The following is a 20,658-nucleotide window of genomic DNA, read 5'->3' as shown; positions in this document are numbered from 1 at the left end:
CAGACCTTCCTAACAAACAAACAGGTCAGCTCATTGGCTCGCTCCCAAGTCTTACCCACTAGGGTTTGCTAAGAGATGTCACTTAGTCATTTGGCATGAGCAAATCCCAGGCTTCTTCCTGTTCAAGCAGCAGAGTGGGTGAAGGCTCTCTTTGATTTATTAAGACTATTAACAAACAAACAGAAGAGTTCGGAAGCTTCCTCAAGCAGAAGAGCACGAGCAGAAAGGCTTTTTCCTGAAGAAACAGTTAAAAATAGGACACTTAGAGGAAGCGAAGTTCATTAAGTGATGAGTGGTGGCTGCAATGACGAGAGAAGATTTTCTCCTTTTTTAATCCGTATATTTATTTAGTATTATGTTTTCTTGCTCCTTATTAGATTGCAAAAGCAGCAGTTATCCAACTGAGGAAAAGATCTCCCTTTCTGTAGTGACTTTAACATGTAGCTCGTCAAATATAACGGAGTCAAGAGTTTTAAACAGACATTGCCAGCCAACAAAGTACAACATTTGACAGGATTATTTGCCTTTTATATGCTCTTCCCACAGTTTGAAGTAATATGCCATTTTCAAGACACATTCCACGGTATTATGCAACAGCTTTCTTAATTTTTAATGGATATATTATTTTTAATGTGTCAAGTTTTGCATAAAGCATTTTAGTATTTTATTCAGCAAATACCATTAATAAATTATCTGTTCCTTCCTCCCCCTGCCCCGCCACAGCTGCACTTAGCATAGCGAAATGGTCTACTGACAGTATAAAAGATATTTTCAACTGGCACACTCTACAGACACTTCCATCAGCAGACAAAGCACCAGGAGGGCATTCCTGTTTCTACTTAGTTGACAAGCTGGCAGTGCTAAACATGCTACCCAGCAGTTTCATCACAAATCACCCTTTGGTGAAAAGATTTACACACACGTAGCAGCCAGTTGCCATAAAAATAAGCTAGCACCCTGTACAATCAGTGAGTCCTGTTAAAAAGTGTTCGCTTTTGGCATGATTGGTCCGGCATCCTTCAGTCCTCATGTCCAAATGAGCTGGGACATCCGAAGGAAGCAAGTCAGGGTACTTCTGTGCCAGAGAAGCCTGTCCACTTGACCTGAGTTTGTTCAGAGGGCGCACGCATCTCTCATCTCACCAGGTCTGCCCATTCTATGAGGGCAAAAAATGGATGAGATTTGATGTCTTCAACACCAGCAACGCCAGCACCAAGACGTTCCGCGGGATTAAACTGCAAAAGCTTGATATAAAAAGAAATATATATATATATGTTTCAGTGAGTAAGAACAAAAACAACTGCTTAAAAGTTCCATAAAGGTCTAAGGTAAGGGACATCCTACCGTTTTCCTGCTCTGAGAGTTACTTTTAAGAGTGTGAAGCATACTTGAAATTCCTAAAATCCAGTAAATGGAAGACTCTCCTTTCCTTGAGTCTCAGTGATGCAGTCTTCAGAGACTACTGATCACAGCAGGCAATACCCTGAAGCACTGCACATTGGGACTTCGTTTTAAGCACAACCTCGTTTTTAAAAAGAGAACAGCAGCCAGAGACTACATCTGTAGAGCTCTGGACACTGCATTTGCTTCATGTTAACTTTTGCTCACACCACTGCATTAAGGCTACATCGGGGACATGGGCCTGTAACTTTCCATTTCATAAGTTGTGAGTTGGTCCTAAAATACCAGGATATTACAGCCTGTTCTCTATTTCCTAAAAAAGTTTTTAAAGAGTTCAACAAATGGATTAAAACTGAGAAATCAAAACTCCAGTGGGGAGGAAAAAAAAGTGTAATGGCTTCATGGAAATTTCCTAAGATTCAGCACCTCTCTTGCTTTTTATTTGTACATCACATGCTGAATTCATGTGAAAAGGAAATCACAATATTTACAGCTGTTTAAAGATACCAATCCGTATAAAAGGGAATGCAGAGGTAACACTCCAAAGAGACTAATAAAGACACACAAAAATATTTTGCAGTTTTAGAGAATTGTTTATACTCTATTCAATTACACCCAGTACAAAGGCAGGGTTTCTTTCTTGCTCTTTCTGCAAGAGCTAATGGGATAACTTCTCCCAGTTGTCACTTGGAACAATGTGTATTCATATCTCAATGCACTCAACATCTAAGTGAGCCTACATCCATAAACATATGAATTTACACACTCTAAGATAGCTCTGCTATTTGCAATCATAATGCCACATAATAAAGGTAGCTCAGTGGCAGGGAATAGTGCTGCTCTGAGATCTTCCACAAGGCAGCAGAAACAGATGCAGGCAGTGTCCCTCTGCCTTTGCTATAAAAAGCACCAGCAGGGGGAAAGTAAGCACAGACACTTTCTGCGGTCTGCCTTTTCTGGAGAACTTTAATCTTGGAAAGCAGATGCATCACAAACTGCAAGAGATACCTATTTAAAAGTCATACTGCATATTTTCTTGGTAGTAAAGCCTGAATGTGCCTGAAAAAAATAAATAAATCTTGGGTGCAAAATAACAAACCAACATAAAAAAAAATAACAGCCCTCTCTTTCAGAGGAGTGCCAGAAATACAAAGATCTCTGTTTTCTTAGAAAAATGGCTAAATGAAGGAGGTGTTAACAATGAAGTCACCTGCACTGGAAGCCACAGCAGGAGATGTCTGGCAGTTTTCTGTGTAGCTGAACACTGAACCCAGAGTTATTCTGTGATGCTTTGACCTGTTTACCCTTGGCAGTGGGGGGAAGGAAAGTCGCAATGACAAATTGCTATCCATGCCAAGAGAGCTTTCTTCCTTTTCCTGACAAGGCTTCCTCAACAATGAATGGCAGCTTCCTTGGATAGTCACACAACAAAAATGTGATTTACTGGCTCATAGAGCTGAACCTCCACCTGACAAGTCACCGGCCTGTACTAGAAGGCTTAACTGGACGGGCACTGGGGTGACGGTTCTCTGAACACGGCCTTGTAATACGTCTGCAAGTGGCAGGGATATATTTGCCCCTTAGGTTGCAAGTGGCAAAAGAGACACTCTTTGGCATATTTGGCAATATGTTAGGCCACAGCAAAGAATGATCCTGCAACGGCAGGGAAAAGTGGACTGAATGACTTCATTTGCCTCCCCTTCTACCCTTCTAGATGGGAGGAATTCCCTTCATCAAGCATGGTTTTGCTTCTCCTTATCCATTTAAGTCATGTAACACCTGTGAGTGAGGGCAACAATTTGCTACCATCTAAAAATATAAATGCAGATTATATAAAAATGGGATTTTTCTGTAGTCACTTCCCTCCCTGCCCTTGCCAGAAACACACAGATGCACGTGAAAGTGCCTTCACTGCATGCCACCTAGTCAAACTGGAGGTCCAATCTTTTGCTTGCACTTCCATTAATCGCTTCACAGTAATGGCACAAATCAACCTGTCACTGTTTTTTGTTTTGTTTTTTTTTTTTTTTGACTTGCTGCACTTTCAAAACATCCTTCCTTCGTTTTCTTCAAAAACTACTTTTTCCATTCTGTTCCGTTCAGGCCTATATCTAAGTGATGTCATTGCTGATGTATGCACTAGCCAGATACTCTTCATTCAAAGCTGAACTCCATAGTTCATACATATTACTTATTCTGCTCAAGCGGAGTGAGTCAGATCCAGGCTCCACTTCCACAGTTAAGTCAAAATAACTAGAAGAAGGAAGACACTGTTCTGAAATTCAAGACCCTGTGCACACAAGTTTATTTTCTCATTACTACCTAACAGTAAACTGAAACTAGTACCTAATAGTTTGAAATTACACAGTAAATCAGTCTGGAAGGTTGTTTATATTTTAAAAAGTATCCCACTTGGCCTTTTGTCAAACCTACCAGATATCTTGTTATAAAATAACATACTATTCACATTTGGAAGTACTTTTCTCAATAAACATCATCCAGAAGGTTTCCTGGAGGACAGCAACAGATTTTCAACCGCAACAAGGTCATCATTTCTAATTAGCGTGTTACAGGTTTCATGGTACTTAGAGCTATCTTGCTGAATTGGCTTCAATATTTTTTAGTTTAATTTAGTTCATCACAAATGTTTCCATTAAGTTAGGACAGGATTCCAAAAATGGCCAAGTATCACTGACAGGTGTTTCCAAAGCACTCAGCACTGACCAAACACGTTCTTCAAAGAAATGGCAAAGCACTCTGGTTTTCTACACAGACAGAAGTCAAAGTTTCCAGAAGCAACAAGACAGCGGGACAAAAATCATCAGTGCTGACAAAAGACTCATCCACATTCCTTTCAGCAGCCTTCTGTTCTTACATTTACTTCACCAGAACAGCTCAAGTATGCAAGTATTTGTCCAGATTGCATGCGTACCCGCTGAAAATGAATTTTCCCCTCAATTACCTGCTGAATCAGTGATCTGGCCTCCTTTGATACATGGTCTGGTATACTCAGAGAAGTGTGAGTGTTAATTCCTGATGGATGGCACTCAACCAGAGTCTGGGGGGTAAGAAAAAAGTCAGATTCATTTATTGATTCAGAAAATGTAATACTGGGTTATCTTCTAGCATACATGTAAATTAACACAAATAGCCAAAAATTCAGTGCTTCCTACTCTGAAGTACTGATTCTGGAAGGAGTGCCTATAGATACTAAGTCCCCCTGGAGACATGCTTACACCAGTGTTCTTGCTCCACTGCTCAAGCTTTAAAAGTTTTGCGGTTTGGTGAACCTCACTTTTCCTCATGCAGAACTGCATGAGAAGTCAATCACTGGTTTGATTTGGCCAACCTTGGAATACTGAAAATGGCATTCCCAATGGGTGGTGACATCTTCCAGCTTCCTGCTTCCACACTAGATCATGGTGCACCATCACATCCGCCTGGTATCTCATAATGCAAGCACTTCACCGAGAGAGTCTGCTCAAGCTTGAGTTCATGTGTCACTGTGACACTTGGCTTCTATACTGTACCAAAGAATATCCCTGAAACTAAGATGTCCGTTAAGGAAAAAAAAATGTTCAGAAGGAATGTTAGAGAATTTTGATTTTACTGTGGTTCAGAGGGCAGCATGGTTTTTGGTTATTCTTTACAGCCCCGAGCTCGATACAGCTTTATTAAGTTATTCTGCTGAAGCTTGAGCATGTTTACCACCTCTGGTCCTGCGAAGACCTGGCAGAACCTGGCAACTCAGGTCCGCAAAGCACATCCAGGTTCAACAAGCAAGGAAATCACAACTGGGCACACCACTTTTGAGAAGCTACTGGTCATCATGTCAGTTTTATAAAGCAACTTGACCCCAGCCCTACCTTCCCAGTGAGGAGTTCAAAAAGAATGGCACCCAGGCTCCACCAGTCGCAGGCTTCTGTCTCTTCTAGGATAGCTCCAACCTCTAAACACGAGACATTTCAATTAATATTAAAAAGGTCAGTTACACCTTCAAAATTAACATATATTTACAAGGTGACTGTTTAATGCTGACAGAACATATACTAAATACCACAGAGCTTTCATTACGCCTGCAATTTAGCTAGCCCTTTAGCCACCTACAGATTGCATTGTTCAAACACAGCAGCACTATACATTTCGTGCATAATTTGCTTTTTCCTTGCACACACAGGCATTTGCAAGACTTGTAGGAAATACAGTGTGGATTCTGCTACACTGGACTAAAAGGAGACAGTGACAGATGGCAAAGCACAACATATTTAGGGAATTTACCCTGGTAAGAAGAGCTGGACGGGCAAGTTTGACCTGAGGCATCCACAAAAGCAGCACAAGAGAGGTTATAATAGCACAGTGCATGCTTTAATTTTGTCTTGGGGGGCAGGATTCATCTCAAGGATAACCAGCACTCTTTGCTGAGATCATCATGGTAGGCTTTTCCCAATAGCCTTTCTTATCTCTTGGGAACTAGATGGAGATGCTAAATCTGCTTCATGAAGCCTAGTTACAGCTAGCAACTGTGCTGCTCCAGCTCAGCCCAAACTCACCTTAGCTACCTAGGAGCAAAAATTTGTTTTCCCCAGCACCCAGCAAGAATCCAGTGCCACCTTATTGCTGTCCGTGCACAAGAGACAGCGGAGAGTTGAGGACTTGTAAGAGCCATTGCCATCCACATTCGTGTGTTCAGCAGCACGATGCATGCAGCAAACTTGGCCTTCACTGACTCAGGCTTTAAACTACAAAAATTACTGAATACAAACACATTGCACAGTCTGCTCTAAATCAGGCAGAAAAACAGATTGCAATGAAGATGAAGTCTTCATTTTGACTGTCAAAAATGCAGAAGCTGCACTAAAATAGCTTTGGTGGCAAAAGACACACCAGATTCCCAGCAGAGGACAACAATTAGCATATAGTCACATCGCTGTTGCTGTGAAAAGCATTGTGGCACGTTAGAAAAATCTTGCTCATCATTTTATGGAGCCTAGCGTGCGCATGGCCAAGGAGAAGCAGAGATGAGTCAGACTCCAGTGTCAGGGAGAGGAGCACACCAGCCCCAGACCTCCCCCAGAGAGCACGGGGGCTTGCAGAGGGCTGCCCCCTTGGGGAAGGTGCTCAGCACCTTAAAGGACTGGGCAGAGGTTGCTGTTGCAAGAGCACGGGAGGATGGCTCTGACATTGTTGCTTTAGGTAAAACATTCCTATCACATTCAGTGTGTGTGATATACATTGAACATTTATTTTTCCTTTTTTTTATTTCTCTTCAGTTAATGGCATTTGAATGCCCAATCCATCACTGTAAGGGTGCCACACATTAGAATTCATTCCACTCCTTACACACTACTATTTCTATCAGTATAGAGAAACTTTTACAAAGATCTAACAGCACCAGCATGAGGAACCATACTGGGATAATTACTTGCATTTTTAAAACGTTTTAAGATCACAGGGATGTAGATCATCTCAAGGTAACTTGAGACAACTTGTGTAAAAATCAAAATCCATTCTTACAATTTAATTTTGCTTTATTTTAGAAAGAGGGACCTTCTTGATATATGTCCTCTAAAAAAACCTCAGGCCTTTCCAGATGAAACAGCTGGCAAAAAGTTTCCACAGCATCTCTCAGTAAAACCTATTGAACAGAAATGCCTTTCCAGTCTGACTGCAACACTTAGTGCTAGGAAATCACAGTGATGTACATTCAGACACAGGATAATACGAATAAGAAAAAAAAATCTAAAAGACAAATACTTTAGGCATCTTTAGAGGGGAGTTTTCCTTCCTTGGTGCCTTTAATCCTAGACTAAGACTGCTTTCTTCTAAACAAATGAAGGTTTTTATTTTAAATTCAAATCCAGAATTATTCCAGGATAAGGACACTAAAGCCAACAGTTTATTAGGATTGACTACTACAATCTCAATTCCTATACTTTCAGTAACTTCCTCGTAGTCATTTAATAGGGATGGGCTTCTTAAGTAACAGCCCAACACAAAAAAAAATCCACAAGAAAAAAATGTCATTCTGATCACAGAAAAAAATACTACAGAAAATTCATTTCTGATTTTTTGTCTTATTTCCCTTCATATTGGCAATCACTAGTGCTGATCCAGTTCTTTGAAACATCAAACTTATGCTGCCTTGAATCACAAACTGTTCGTTACAAGAAGTTGATGTAACCCTACTTCACAGATGAAGAAAATGTACACAGAACAAGAGCCAAGAAACTAGAGTCTGCGTCTCCAAAATCCACGCTCATATTTTTAACTGTAAGAGAACTTGGAGGATACACCAAGCCAAAACAAATGTCACTGCAGGACTCCTACAAGAAGAGCACTGAACCCTTCCACCACTGTTGTGCACGACCAAAACAACACAGGTGGGATACAATGAGAAGAGTTGAGCCGTGCAGAGTCCTCTCTCTATGGAAAGGCTCTGTCTGGGTTCACGTGCACAGAGCAGAAATTGTCTGTTAAGTCACCTAAACCAACACAGAGGAGAAAATGGAGAATTCAGCTGAGGAGAAGATCTAAACATCCTTTTTTACAAAAATAAAATATAAGCTCTACTTTTCTTCCCATTATCCATTGCCTGCTGTCCTGCTGCTTTCCCTAGGTCCCACGGTTTCTTTACTTTGGACTATTACTAATGCTTTCCTTAAAACATAAAAATAAAAAAAATCCATGTGAATACTACAGATAAACATGTGTTGTTTACATTCCCTTACTTCGAACAGGTCACATTACTTCTGATGCAGCACACCGATCGTAATAAGTTCAGGATATCACATCAATATTACTGCATTTTATCTCGACTACACATCATGGGAAAATTTAGAAACTATAGATTATGAAGTGCTTTCAAGTGATACAGAGTAGCTAGCTAATGTAATATACCATGCAGGGCATATGCTTTTTTTAAAGCTTTAATATTGCCATAAATCTGAACTACAATATCTGCCTTCACTAAGAAAACATTTTCATCTCAATCCATCAGCAAAGTAATTTAGACAATAAATGGTAGCGACCCATAAGCCTAAGTGAATAACATGGGGATATTTGTGCCAGTTCTTTACTTCGTGAACCTTGAAATCAAGGACCTTATCCACGTTTGTACAAACATAAACACGCGCGCACACGTGCATGGTGTTGAGGTTTCCAGGACTGGCAATATAAAAATTACAGAAAAAAATATTCTTATTTACAAATACAAAAAAAAAAAAAAAAAACACTTTTAAACTGGAGAAAGAAAAAATAGGGTGAAAAAAAAAATTCAGCAGCTCTTCCAACTTTACTGTAACTTCATTATAAGGAAAAGCTGCTTTCTTTTCCTTTCCTGGTGCATGCCCACACCACAGCTAGCACCAACTGGCGCAGGTGAATCACAAAACCAAATTCCAGCACAGAAACACTATCAACAGCAGCAGTTGGGGTAACTGAAGGGCAGGGGATGTGTAAAATGCTATCAGATTCAGAGAGAGACAGATGGCACAGGTAAACAGCTTCTCTTCCCAGCACTGTCCTTCTGAGCAGCTGGTCTCAACCGAAAGGCCATTTCTTTATGGTTTCCATACTTATCTCAATATTTGCATTACACACAGCAACACCTTACTTCCTGATGCGGGATCTGTAGCTGACAACCTGCTGTATTTTTAAACAGAAGTGCCAGTCCTAAAGAAGACAAGCAGAACTTCACCTCTTTTGAACACACATCCTTGATGATGTTGTTAATACCAAGACTGATTTACTCATTCCTCCTACAGGACCTTAAGCTGAAATAAACCCTTTCATACTGAAGGGCTTCAAAGGCTTTCACTACCACACCTCAAGCATTTTCTCCCAGGTATGGTTTCTTCCCGGGCTCCTGACGAGCCCATACTAGTTAAAATAAAAGAAGCCAGGCTTAAAGCTAGTCAGGTGGACTTGGAAATTCACTGTGCTGCTGAGGCCAGGTCACTTGCAAATGATCAGAAAGAAAAAAAATCAACCAAACTTAGGATAAATTGTAGCATCCAAAAAATCCATCTGAATTAGGAAAAACAGCTGAAAGCAGCTCACAAGAAAAAAGGCTCAGTGTGGAAGTACTGCTTCTGAACACGTGAGAATGGGGGTGGGCTTTGCATTGAGATGGCTTTCCTGGAATTAAGAAGGGAGCACTGGACTCTGAGGGGATTGATAAGAATTTCAAAACCGGAGGCACCCCTCTCCCTCACTCTGCCTTTCTAGCAGAAACAGCACAGCTTCAAGCATCGTCTCTGCACTGATCTGAAAACAAGGACACCCATCTGAACTGCCATCAGGTGTCTGAAACCATTAAGGAGGAAATGGACTTGTCCAACATCCTGAAAGCATCAGACACGTTTTCCCCTTCTGCTGCCATTAAGATAAACAGCATTGCACAAAAAAACATTAGAGTCGCTTCGGAAATTCTATTTACCTTACACTCATTTAATTTTAAAAGCTTACTATTTCATCTTATTTTAATATCTATAAATGTAAAGAAGCATTTGCAGAGAACCAAGTAAAATGAGTCCAAGCTAATTTACTCTATGCAGATTCAGTCAGCCAGGATAGAAGATACAGTCACTACATAATACATCACACAAGCAATCCACTCATAATGCTTTGCCTAAAATGCTTTAGCAATTTATAAAACACAGTATTGAACCAGCTACAGTTAAGTATAAAAAGTTTATCATGGTCTTTAAACAATAAAGTAGTGAGGCAAGTCCAATGAACATCTGCTAAGATCAAATGAAGTATGAAAATAGGAAGTCTCATCTTAAAGGTACTCAATAACACACGAGCTGCTATGTTCCTCTTTGGAAGAAATTTCCTCATGTCACTAACAGAAAAAAATTAGAGGCAACTATGTTTTTTTTCTTCCTTTTAGCAACGCAAGATGGAATTAAAACTTCCTCTAAAATAATCAGGTGACGATAGAGACAAAGAAACCTTTTACTGCTCTGTTATCAAAAGAAAGCAAACACCATTTAACCCTTCAGCTATCTCTGTTGGTTTTCAAAAGGCATCTTCTGTACTATCTACAAGTTTTAGCTGCGTTATTTAAAAAAAAAAAAAAAAGGGAAAAAAGAAAAGAAACCACAAACAGGTGAATTAGTTTCTCGCAGAGTTATTATCTGCCTTTTACACTAGCCAGACTAAATCACCAGATTCTTCTACAGCTTCACCACAGCTCGCTGCTTACTCTAGGTAGAGAGCCTGCAAAAGCCACAAGATCAGGTGCTTCGCCTAAAACATGCAGCGTACTCGCACCACGCCTGAGTGCCCAGGCACACCACGATATTTACAGAAAATACCTGCTGCTCCCTCCAAACCTCTGCTTTTAATTACCTACTCCAGGCTTATGCCATCCTGCTATTTCGGGAGCAGTCAGCTGTTAGTGTTTTCTGCGGGACACTCAGGTGCCTTTGGAGAGCTGTACACCTCCAAACGGTTGTACGGTTGTGACTCCCAGCTTCACAATTATCGCTACTTTTTCTGCAGCTTCAGACCTTTTCTCGTTATTCACACCAGCCGTGTAGTTTCATCTCAATGTTCAGTCCCCTTTCTTATTGCCAGTGCTTTTAAAATCAAGTTAGCCTGTCCTTCTACACTTTTGCCCACTCAAAAGCCCTGTTTCTCCTCTCATTATTAGGATCGTCCTGAAACATTAATGTCACACAAAAAGCTATATGACAGAAATAAAACCGAGGAAGTCCAGTCTCACACCATAGCCATGCGACCAACCCTCCCCTCGACACCTCTCGGGGTCAATGGCACTTTAATCCGCCACCGTTATTTTGCTTCTTAAACAATCTACTCCAAATTAAATGACTATAATACAGAATAGCAGAATTTAATGAGTGCCTGCAAATTTCTCCTGAAACACACCCGCACATAATATGCAGGTTTTCCAGCATCAAATATCTATTTGGTAAACAGAGGCAGACCATTTTTGTCTCGTGCAGAAAATAAAAATTATAGCACACAGGCTAATAATAGCATCCAGCAATTTTTATTTTAATGCCATATGCTTTAGGTTATCAGCTGCACTTCACATCTGTATTTTCAATTGTCTACAAGCAGAAGTTACATCTTCATTTCGGAGCACGAATATCAGGCTGCAGACTGAAACAATTCAGTTTGTTTGGGGGTAAAATCGTTTACCTAGAAAGCCTTCATTTTAGTTAGGTTTTGCACTGTGTACAATTAGTATCAGGTTAGATAAAACCAAACAAAACATATATTTATGCGCAGGCTTCTGTGAAGGCTAGTTTATGTCAGTAAAGCTTGATTATAGCACACAGCTTCTGAAAGCATGAGAGTAATGTGATGCATTACTGATGGCCAGTTTCCTACTTCTATTTCCTATGAAGCTAAGCTCACTTTGGCTTCACGATCCCAACAAGCAAGTCTCCAGTTTTTAGTAAATGCAACGTGGAGAAAACTCACGGTGTGGACAAGAAAGAAAAAAAAGAAAAAAAAAGACTCTGACCAGAGAACAGCTCTGAAATCGCATCCTCTGATAACTCCACAGGGGTGCAACAGAACTTATCCCCGGTGCTGGAAAGAGAGCTTAGGGAGTGTAAATAAAGCACCTCATTCACACACCGTATTTACATGTTACGTTAGACCAGCCAGTCACTTCTGCGACATCCTGCTTTACAGGTTAGCTTGAAAAAGTACCTAAAAAATTTCTCTTTATGTGTAAATCCTCAACTTAAGCTGTTTTAGTGGGAAACAGACCCGACTAGCCTGTGGCTTTAGACAATTTTGTCTTTCTGACAAGTATTAAGCATACTTCGGAGAGGTTTTCTAAAAAAGAAAAAAGTTACCCATTTTATTTTAAAACCCACACTATCAAGAACGGAAAATAATTGTTACTCTGCTTAAAAGGTAACAACATTTTGCATTTAGGATCACAAAGATGGCAAAACTGATACTTAAATAACAGAAGGCGATCATTTGCATTTCAAAATTCATCTATCTTGCTTTTCCCTCAATTAGACCAAAACATGTTGATTCACAGGTTTGTGTGTGCGTTTGTTTCTTTTTTAAACTTATTTATAGTGCAGAATAATGGCCCCCCTGCTAGGTTGGCATTTGCTCAAGTTTCTGTCCCTGTAAATTGAATCTGTTACTGGAATTTTCCCCCCTTCAGAATACCAAGGCACATTAACCAAGAGATAAAGAGATACGCTGCTGATACTATCAGCCACCGGGCAGGTGGATAATGTGAGGGATTTTTTTTTGTGTTAGTTTTTTTGTGGGGTTTTTTGGACAAATATGTGATAAGAGTTCTCAGGGGGCACCGAGAGCAAAGGGCTATTTAAACAGAAGTGAATCATTCCCGTCTGATCTGCTAATAACTTTGTATTCAGACATCAGCTGCTTCGCACACTTTAAAACGCCCAGAAAACAAAATTACTACCTAGAAAAGTAAAAACCAAAGAAAGCACAGCAAAACACGTGAGCCTCACATTAGTCACCTTAACTGTATTAACGCGGCAGAAAATCCCAGTGACAAGTGCTTAATTCCTTCTTTAAAAGCAAATAGGTTATTCTTGGCCAACCCCCCCCCCCTCAGTTTTACTTGAAGTGGTGTTGAGTTTATAGGGGATGATTTATAATCCGCCATTTCCCTGGTGGTTTAGAGAAACAACATTTGACTTATCATAGGTGAACAGCAAAGATTTAGTTTGGCCATTAATCAAAGTATAGCGCGGGCTCTACTTTCAAGCATCTGCAGCTTTGTTGTTCCAGTAGCTGCTTCAGCATCAACTTGGTTTTTTTAAGTAGAAATACGCGGGAGGAAAAAGACTTAGCCCGTTTTACCAAGATTCAACAGCACTACAACTCACTACGACTCCGAACTTGTAAGTACAAGCCTTGTATGCAAATCCTTGCAAATAAACCTCGTCTTCAGCTCCAGCCCTTCTGCGAAGCGAGGCAGATCAGAGGCAGCGAGAGCCAGAGCAACATCCATTAATGGTACAATGCCACCTGCCGTCACCGGTGCACAAGTGCAGCTTCTCGCCGAAGATTTATTCCTGCTTTTAATTTACGCCCGATATAAAACGACGATTGCTATTTCAAAGAGAATGAAGAACACTGTCAGCAGGAAACGGCACGCAGCTATGTGAACTATCCCGTCCCCCGTCCTTCTGACACTTCTCCATCCGTAATGGTTGGGTTTGTTCTGTTATTTTGTACATTTATCGCATAATCCCTCTTATATGCATGCAGATCAACAACTCTCCATTTGTCATAGGATAGCAGGAGCTCAGCAAGCCCTCGCTATCCACCGCGGAAAGGATCTGATCACTGCTTCTGTATCGACACCACCTTCCTTTGCTTTAATGCAGAGTTACACCACTGGGTATGAAAACCTCAGACACAAACTCCTAGGGTCCTGTAAGCAAACCCCAGCACGCAGCCGGACTTCTACCCTCCAGAGTCTAAAGAGCTCCAACATCAACACGTTACTACTCCCAGCCCCTCCAGAAACTAGATTCTGATATACGAATTGTAGAATTTAGATCCCGTATTTTCCTTCAACCAATAAAGCAACTTAAAATTCAAACACACCCTCAGGCACTTCACCGCTAAGCACACTGTATAACTTGTCATGTAAAAGAGTAACACCTAAAACCTTCCCAATTAAAAAGATAAAATGGTTTCAAGTACATTTTTATATCTTTCACATAACTCTGTGATACAATTTCCTACCTATTTTAAATTGGATATATCCTGCAATCTATTTAACTTTCACATTCATTCTCTCCTTTTTTTTTTTTTTTAACCTATTAAATTTGCTCCTCAAAAACCAGTGCAGAAAAAGGATCTCAGGAAAACTCATCACCTGTTCTCAGACTGCTACACCAGACCCTAACAGACGGTGCTTTGGCAAAGACATCTTCCCTTTCTTGCATACTTTTAATGGGAGTGTTAAAATAACAAAACATCGAAAGTGTGTTACACATAAACTTACCATATCCAAAACCTGCTCTGTCCTGAGCTCAGATGAAAGCTCACACCAAGCTAAACACATGCAGACAAAATTTGCCAAGACAAGTTTCACTGCATCCTCCAGAAGTGAAAAGGAGAGGTCAAGTACCCAGAGGTACAGCAACACAGCCCACAACACCAGACACACCAGGAGCATTCAAACCAAGAAAAAAATCACTTTGAGTCACTTCATTTAGTCGCTGTGTTGTGTTATAAAACAAATAAATAAATCCTAAGACCTGATTAAATTTCATGAAAATCACTAGTTCATCTCTACAAAATTGCAGCCTTCAGCAGGAAAAAAGCAAGATGCAAGAAACATTTCTGATCGATTCTAAAGAGCAACTAAAAAAGAATTAAAAAAAAAAAAAACCTTGCCAATTTACCTTCGCATCATGAATCGAAACAACTACCATTTCAAAATGGTTAGCCAGGAAGCTGCTTGAGGAGTGACTGTCATGATAAAGAGGGGAGAGACACAGGCTCCAGGGACACCGCACACTTCCCAAAGGAAAAAATGACCATCCCAGTAAGGCCTGATTTCCTCTAACGTTGGAGTGTTCCTGAAGAAAGCCCACTAATGGGATTATTTTTTATTAATACTGATCAAATGTTTTAAGGCAAGACTTTGCAGCAGTAGTAACCCTAAGAAAGCTACTTTGGCCTCAGCTATCCACATTATTTAAGGTACGCAGAGTAAACCTTTACACAGAACAAAAATGGCTCCAAAATATGTTTTGCATTGCTGAGTTATTGCAAGCATTACCCTGCTATGCAAAAATTATCGTGAAATAGCTACACTAAAATCTGAGTACACTCTGAACAGATAATGCTAAGATCAAGAAATACGAAAGGTAAGACTCAGAGCAGTATCAGTTCAGCTGTCTTGCATCTACCTAATATTTGCACTTGCAAATCACCCTGCGGCTCACCAGTTACAGACACACAAAGCAAACTCCAGTTTGGGGTAGGGCAGAGAGGAGAGGGCAACCTAACCAAGAAAAACCCCAATGGTTGCCACACCTGTGCTGTGAGGTGGAATAACGATGGTGCAGAGAACTTTATTCTTGCACATGGGGAGCTCTAAATATTATTTCAACTGCTCCCTAAACACTTAATTACTGCAGGAGTTGGCTGGCTGGGGCTTAGGGGGCAAAAAAAAGAAAAAAGCTTCTCTTTGGATCCTCATTAAAACACAGAAAAATTAAGCTTTGACTTTCACAGCTCATTAATGGTGACAGGGTGGGAAAAGGCTGCGCTTCCATCCTCACTGCTGCTCAACTGGGGAGAGCTCTGCACGAGGCTGGGGTAGGGAGGCAGGAAAATGCCTCCCTCTATCACAACAGAGCACACATTGGCAACCAGGGCACGCTTCTGTTCCACAACCACAAGAAGTGCTGTGAGGCTCAAAAAGCAGGGATTCCCCAGTTTTCCTGTTCTTGAAATAAAGTGGGGTGAGAGTAGAACAAAGGTGCTGGTTTTGCTTTGATAATAAAGCATTTGTTTTTTGTTTCTCTCTAATACCTGCCATTTCCCTTTTAACTTGCACCTGGATAGCAAAGATTTTATTTACTATTAATCTCAAGAGGCTGGAATTCAAATTTTTGTTGAGATCCTGCCACCTGTATTCACAGGCAGCAGTTCCTTACTGTATTTCAGTCGGGGGGAACCAAGTCACAGAATGAACACCTGATGCCCAACTAAGTTCAGAACTTTTGTCTTTTATTGTTGATAACTCTTATCTTCAGCTATTTTTTTTTTCCGAGCATATTCGCAGACTTTGAGCTTGAGAACTACCTGCATGCCAACTTGCAAAGCCGAACCAGACCGTGCACTCAGCAGAAAGAGTACATTGGCATTTCAAATTTAGAATCAAAAAGACAAACTAAAAATCCGAATAGCCTCCCTGTAGTTATTTCAACTCAAAAAGTAGTTTCTTTAACCCAGCTATGAAACTTTTAAAACACGAAGTTACAAGTAAAATACCCGATTTTTGGCTGTCACAACCATTAGATGACTACAATAGCAGAAAATAAATTGGAAAGAGGAAAAGAGGGAGGTCTCAGTTTCAAGTGCCATCCTCACTATAAAAACCCAAGAGATATTGATTTTATCACCCTCGTGATTGATGAAAGCAGTTCTAAGAAAAGAGCTCTCTAAACTATTTCAAAGCCCTCTGCAGCTCATCAAAAATGTCAGAGGCATCTCTGAGCCTATTAAGGTTGTATATTTCAAACTGCTATGTGTTTTTCTCCCATACTCTTTGCATGAATAAACTTTTGTGTTTTTAAAGTTCATAGTGTCGCCTTTTCGGTCCGCCCTTTTCCATATTTGCTCTTTTCAGTTATCAGGATGTGCTCACACATAACAAACAACAGAAAGAAAACAGAACATTCCTTACATGTCCTTAAACAAGTCATTCGATGCAATTACACTTTACGGAAATGCTCCAACAAACAACAACACAGTTAGCAATAAAGCAGTTACAAACCCTCTTGGCGTTTTAAGACATTCAGTAAAAAGAAAAGAAATTCTAGCAGATATTGCATGATCTTGAGCTCTGTGTTATAGAGGCTCCGTGAGAAAACGAAAGCTGCTTATCTACTTTCCAAGTGAAACATTGTAGGTGATTGCTCTAACCTGGGGCACAGTACATTCTCTCTATGGCATCGTTGTCACAGGAATCTTCAACCTCCCTCCACCTGCTAAAATACGTTAGCTGAATGTGTCCTAAAAACAAAACGACAGGAGAAATCAAAACATTTTTCCCTTCCATTTTCTGCAGAAGTGAACTGTAATTACTCCTTTTGTAGCTAAAAACAGTATCATTAAGAATAATGGCATCATTAAGTACTAGAAGCTATTACTGGGGGTGAATTTGCTGCACTGATAATGAAGCTCTAGACAGGAAATGAAGATACTAATTACAAGATAAAACGCCTACTCAGTTAATTGGAAGCAACAGCGAATAAAAAGAAATGCATTTGCAAAAGTTCCTGACCTCTATCATTCAATAAGATGTTGTTTGGGTTCAAATCGCGGCACACAATTCCTTCTCTATGTAAAGCATCAAGGGCTACAACCATTTCAGCTGCCCATCTCTGAATGCAGTCCTCTGGGATGTAAAACCTGGAGGTTATCGCTAATCTTTCGTCGAGGTCCTGAAAAATTTGATGTATTTCCTTCTCCCCTGCTACTGCTATTTTGTCTTCCCCCTTTGGTGCTGTCTTTTCGCTTTCAGCTGCTGGCAACAAAGCCAGGTTTGTTTCCTCTTTCCCAAAGTCTTCAGTTTGATCGGAAAACAGCAACACTGCTTCATTTCTTAACGTATTTCCATCCGAGCTAACATCTTGAGCACCTGAGAGCAGGTTGGAAACAAACAAACTTTCTTCTTTGCTTGCCACGTTTAAGGAGCAGGCTGCAGGCCCTTGCAATAGAGCCCCATCTTCTGAACTACCTACCTCTTGGTCAGAAGTACAGAGGGTCCCAAGAGCTCCCTGCGTGACACCGCTTTGTCCATTCACTTCCTCGTGGGAAGGATCACCCAGTTCCGGTGCCACATGACCTTGCTCTTGATCAAACGTTTTGCATTGCTCTGCGGAATTATTTAATTGTAAGACATCGGGCGTTTCTAATAATTTTACTTCCAAGATGTCCATATCGGTTTTTGTAAACTTTGATGGCCTTGACACTGCCACCTCCTCTGTTTCGTCAGACATGCCAGGTAAGTTTATTAGAAGATCAGGCCTTCCTTCATCAACACTATTCACATCATCAGAGGCAGCATCCTTAAAGGAGATAACTGGCACAGAGTCGTTTGAACCCCTGCTTATGGTGTCATGAGCTTTCACACCCATTTTGCTCTCCAGGGCATCCAAGCTTCTGTCATGACCTGAAACAGAAAACAACGGCTTCAAAGGTTCTGATTTCAGGTTATACAATTTTTCTCCAAAATCAAGCCCCAGAAGCTCACTAGCGCTATCTTTGCTGTCTATTCTGAAGAGCTCCATGGGGCTGTTCTTCGATTTAGTTAGCGAGTCCAATATCCGAGTAGGACTGGCTATTTCTGATTCAGCATCGTCAATGAAAAGCTTCAGCTCCTGAGATGGAATCTGAGAGCTGAAGCTATCACTGCCAACAACAGTGCGTTTCTGCGAGGAGCTTCTCTCTTTGGTATTCAGACCCTCATTCTCCAGTTTAACCACAGGTTCCTCATTTAAAGAGCCAGAATCAATCTTTTCTTGCCCATATTCGTTGCATAACGTTAAATAACTAGTAGTGCACTCTTCTTCTGAGCTGGATGCTGAGTCCATCCACTTGGAACTCTCCTGGCCATCTTCCTGGTTGCTGCTGTCATCCTGAGAGCTCGGCGTTAGGCTGCTCTTCAGCGGGATCACCTTCAGCATGTGCTCCCCCCCGTAGCTTTCTCTGGAATCAGTGCTGCTACTGATTTCTTTCGGACTAGGCGTTGGCCGCTCCAGGTGAATTTTGGTTGAGCTGCTTGTTTGGGGTTCAGGGATTTCAAAGCTCTCTTCAGGGCTTCTGTTTAAGAACTTACTGACGTAAGACCACAGTTTTCCTCCTGCAAGGAAAGAGAATGGGGAAATCTCTTAATATCACTCAAAACAGAATCAGTTTCATTATGATACAGGAAAGTACTCACACCGACAGAATATACCACCTCCTTAAACCCACAGAGCAAGTTCAATCTGCTACCTCAGTAGAAAATAATTACAGGGACCACGACTTGCTTTTCAAGCAGATTTGTATTAATACATAAATATTTAAATAGCTCCATCTGAGATTAAGCTTTTTCTTTTTTTAAAAAAAAAAAACTTCAGTAAAGTCTCATTTCAGAGTCTGTCTCAAGTTGCATGGTGGTGACTACTCTCCATCTGCTGTCTCAAAAGAAAGCAACAACTAGGAAAGATCAAATGGTTTAGTGCCCGTAACCAGCTCTGCCTGTACTGAATCACAGCTCCCAGCTCATAAGCAGCATTAGGGAAGACAGACTAAAAGCTACTGATCAGCAAGGTTGGTAAGGGAAAGAAAATCACCACATATTAGTAGGTTATTTTAAGGATCTGTTTCTCTTTGAAAAGATAAAAAAATATTTTTAAGAAATTATTTTTAGTTAAATACGGATGATTTTCTCCCTTTTACTTCAGGCCTTGCTGCATTACAAAATGATTTATGAATGTTTTAAGTTACATTGGCAATCCAGTTCCTCCATATCAAAATTTCGAAAACAAAGTTACAGTTCCAAAAGTAATCACTAAATATTTAAAAATACAGAATAGGACTCTGTTTCCAATACCACATATTTTTAAGAAAGATTACAGATGACAATCATACGCTGCACAAAACAAATCAAGAAGTGACTGTATCTCTTGCATGTGCCTAAGAATTTGACTTTAAGAAGCTAGAAAGCCACCTTCGGTAATTTAAGGAAAAATGCAAAGTCAAGACATTTTAATTTAAAAGATTGTACAGAAATGCTGGGAAGTACAGCTCAAACAAAACCTTTGTAGAAGAAAAGAATAAGTATCCGGCCCACAGGGCATCTTTTTTTCTTCCTTTTTTTTTTTTTTTTTTAAAACTTCTTTGGGTAAAACAGAGTTTTATATTATGTTTTTTTCCAAAATAGAGTCTTTAGTAGTTATTTTTAAGCACTCTCCTTATCAGGCAAAATTCCTTCAAAAAGTACAACAAAAGAAGAAAGTATTTTTCATTGCCTAGAAACAGGTTTTATATATTTCCAGGTATTTCAAAAAAATAAGTTATCAAAGGCAGAAAAACCTTGATACTTTAAAAATGAATTTGAATAATACAATGTGGAGTTTTCTTGCTCTCCATCCCCCTGGCTAAGACAGGACTTGTTTCTGAAATGAAAAAAATATATATCTCACTGAAAGTAGATATATTAAAAATATCAAGAGGGAACTCTAACAGCTTGAGCCCAGTGGTAAAGATGACAGTTTAAGATCTATTGGTTCACCCGCTTTCTGCCTGCGAGCTACAAATGGACCTCATGGGTCAAGATGACCCTTGCTCCTTTCCAGAGAAGGCAAGGAAGGATGCCAGGAAGAGGAACAGGAACAAACTGAAGCAGTGCTCCCAGAGACTCTGAGTTACTGTTCTTAAATTACTTATGTTTTTACCAAACGAGTTTATCCCATAGTCAGCAACTATCTCTCTAAGCTTATGTTTTTACCTGCATCCACACTTTTGCTAAGGAATGGCAGG

General features: G+C 40.3%; 1 protein-coding gene across 4 annotated transcripts in view; it reads right to left on the bottom strand.

Moving 5' to 3' along the window:
* Positions 1-318: 318 nt before the first annotated feature.
* RPS6KC1 (ribosomal protein S6 kinase C1) overlaps positions 319-20,658 on the bottom strand; it is an 86,489-nt gene continuing 66,149 nt past the window's right edge. For 3 of the 4 annotated variants that reach the window (XM_027453712.3, XM_027453715.3, XM_072035504.1), the window contains 5 exons: positions 17,414-18,994; positions 17,053-17,142; positions 5,268-5,350; positions 4,364-4,459; positions 319-1,244 (listed from right to left, as the gene is read on the bottom strand). In XM_027453712.3, the coding sequence (XP_027309513.3) occupies positions 1,134-1,244; positions 4,364-4,459; positions 5,268-5,350; positions 17,053-17,142; positions 17,414-18,994 (1,961 nt within the window). In that variant the 3' untranslated portion in view covers positions 319-1,133. The remainder of the gene's footprint in view (positions 1,245-4,363; positions 4,460-5,267; positions 5,351-17,052; positions 17,143-17,413; positions 18,995-20,658) is intronic. The other variant, XM_072035503.1, reaches the window with a different exon arrangement.

The sequence above is a fragment of the Anas platyrhynchos genome, chromosome 3 (genome assembly GCF_047663525.1).
Source record: "Anas platyrhynchos isolate ZD024472 breed Pekin duck chromosome 3, IASCAAS_PekinDuck_T2T, whole genome shotgun sequence".
In the NCBI taxonomy this organism is placed as follows: domain Eukaryota; kingdom Metazoa; phylum Chordata; class Aves; order Anseriformes; family Anatidae; genus Anas; species Anas platyrhynchos.
The sequence above is the reverse complement of the archived record's forward strand: the minus strand, read 5'-3'. Positions and strand labels throughout refer to the sequence as shown.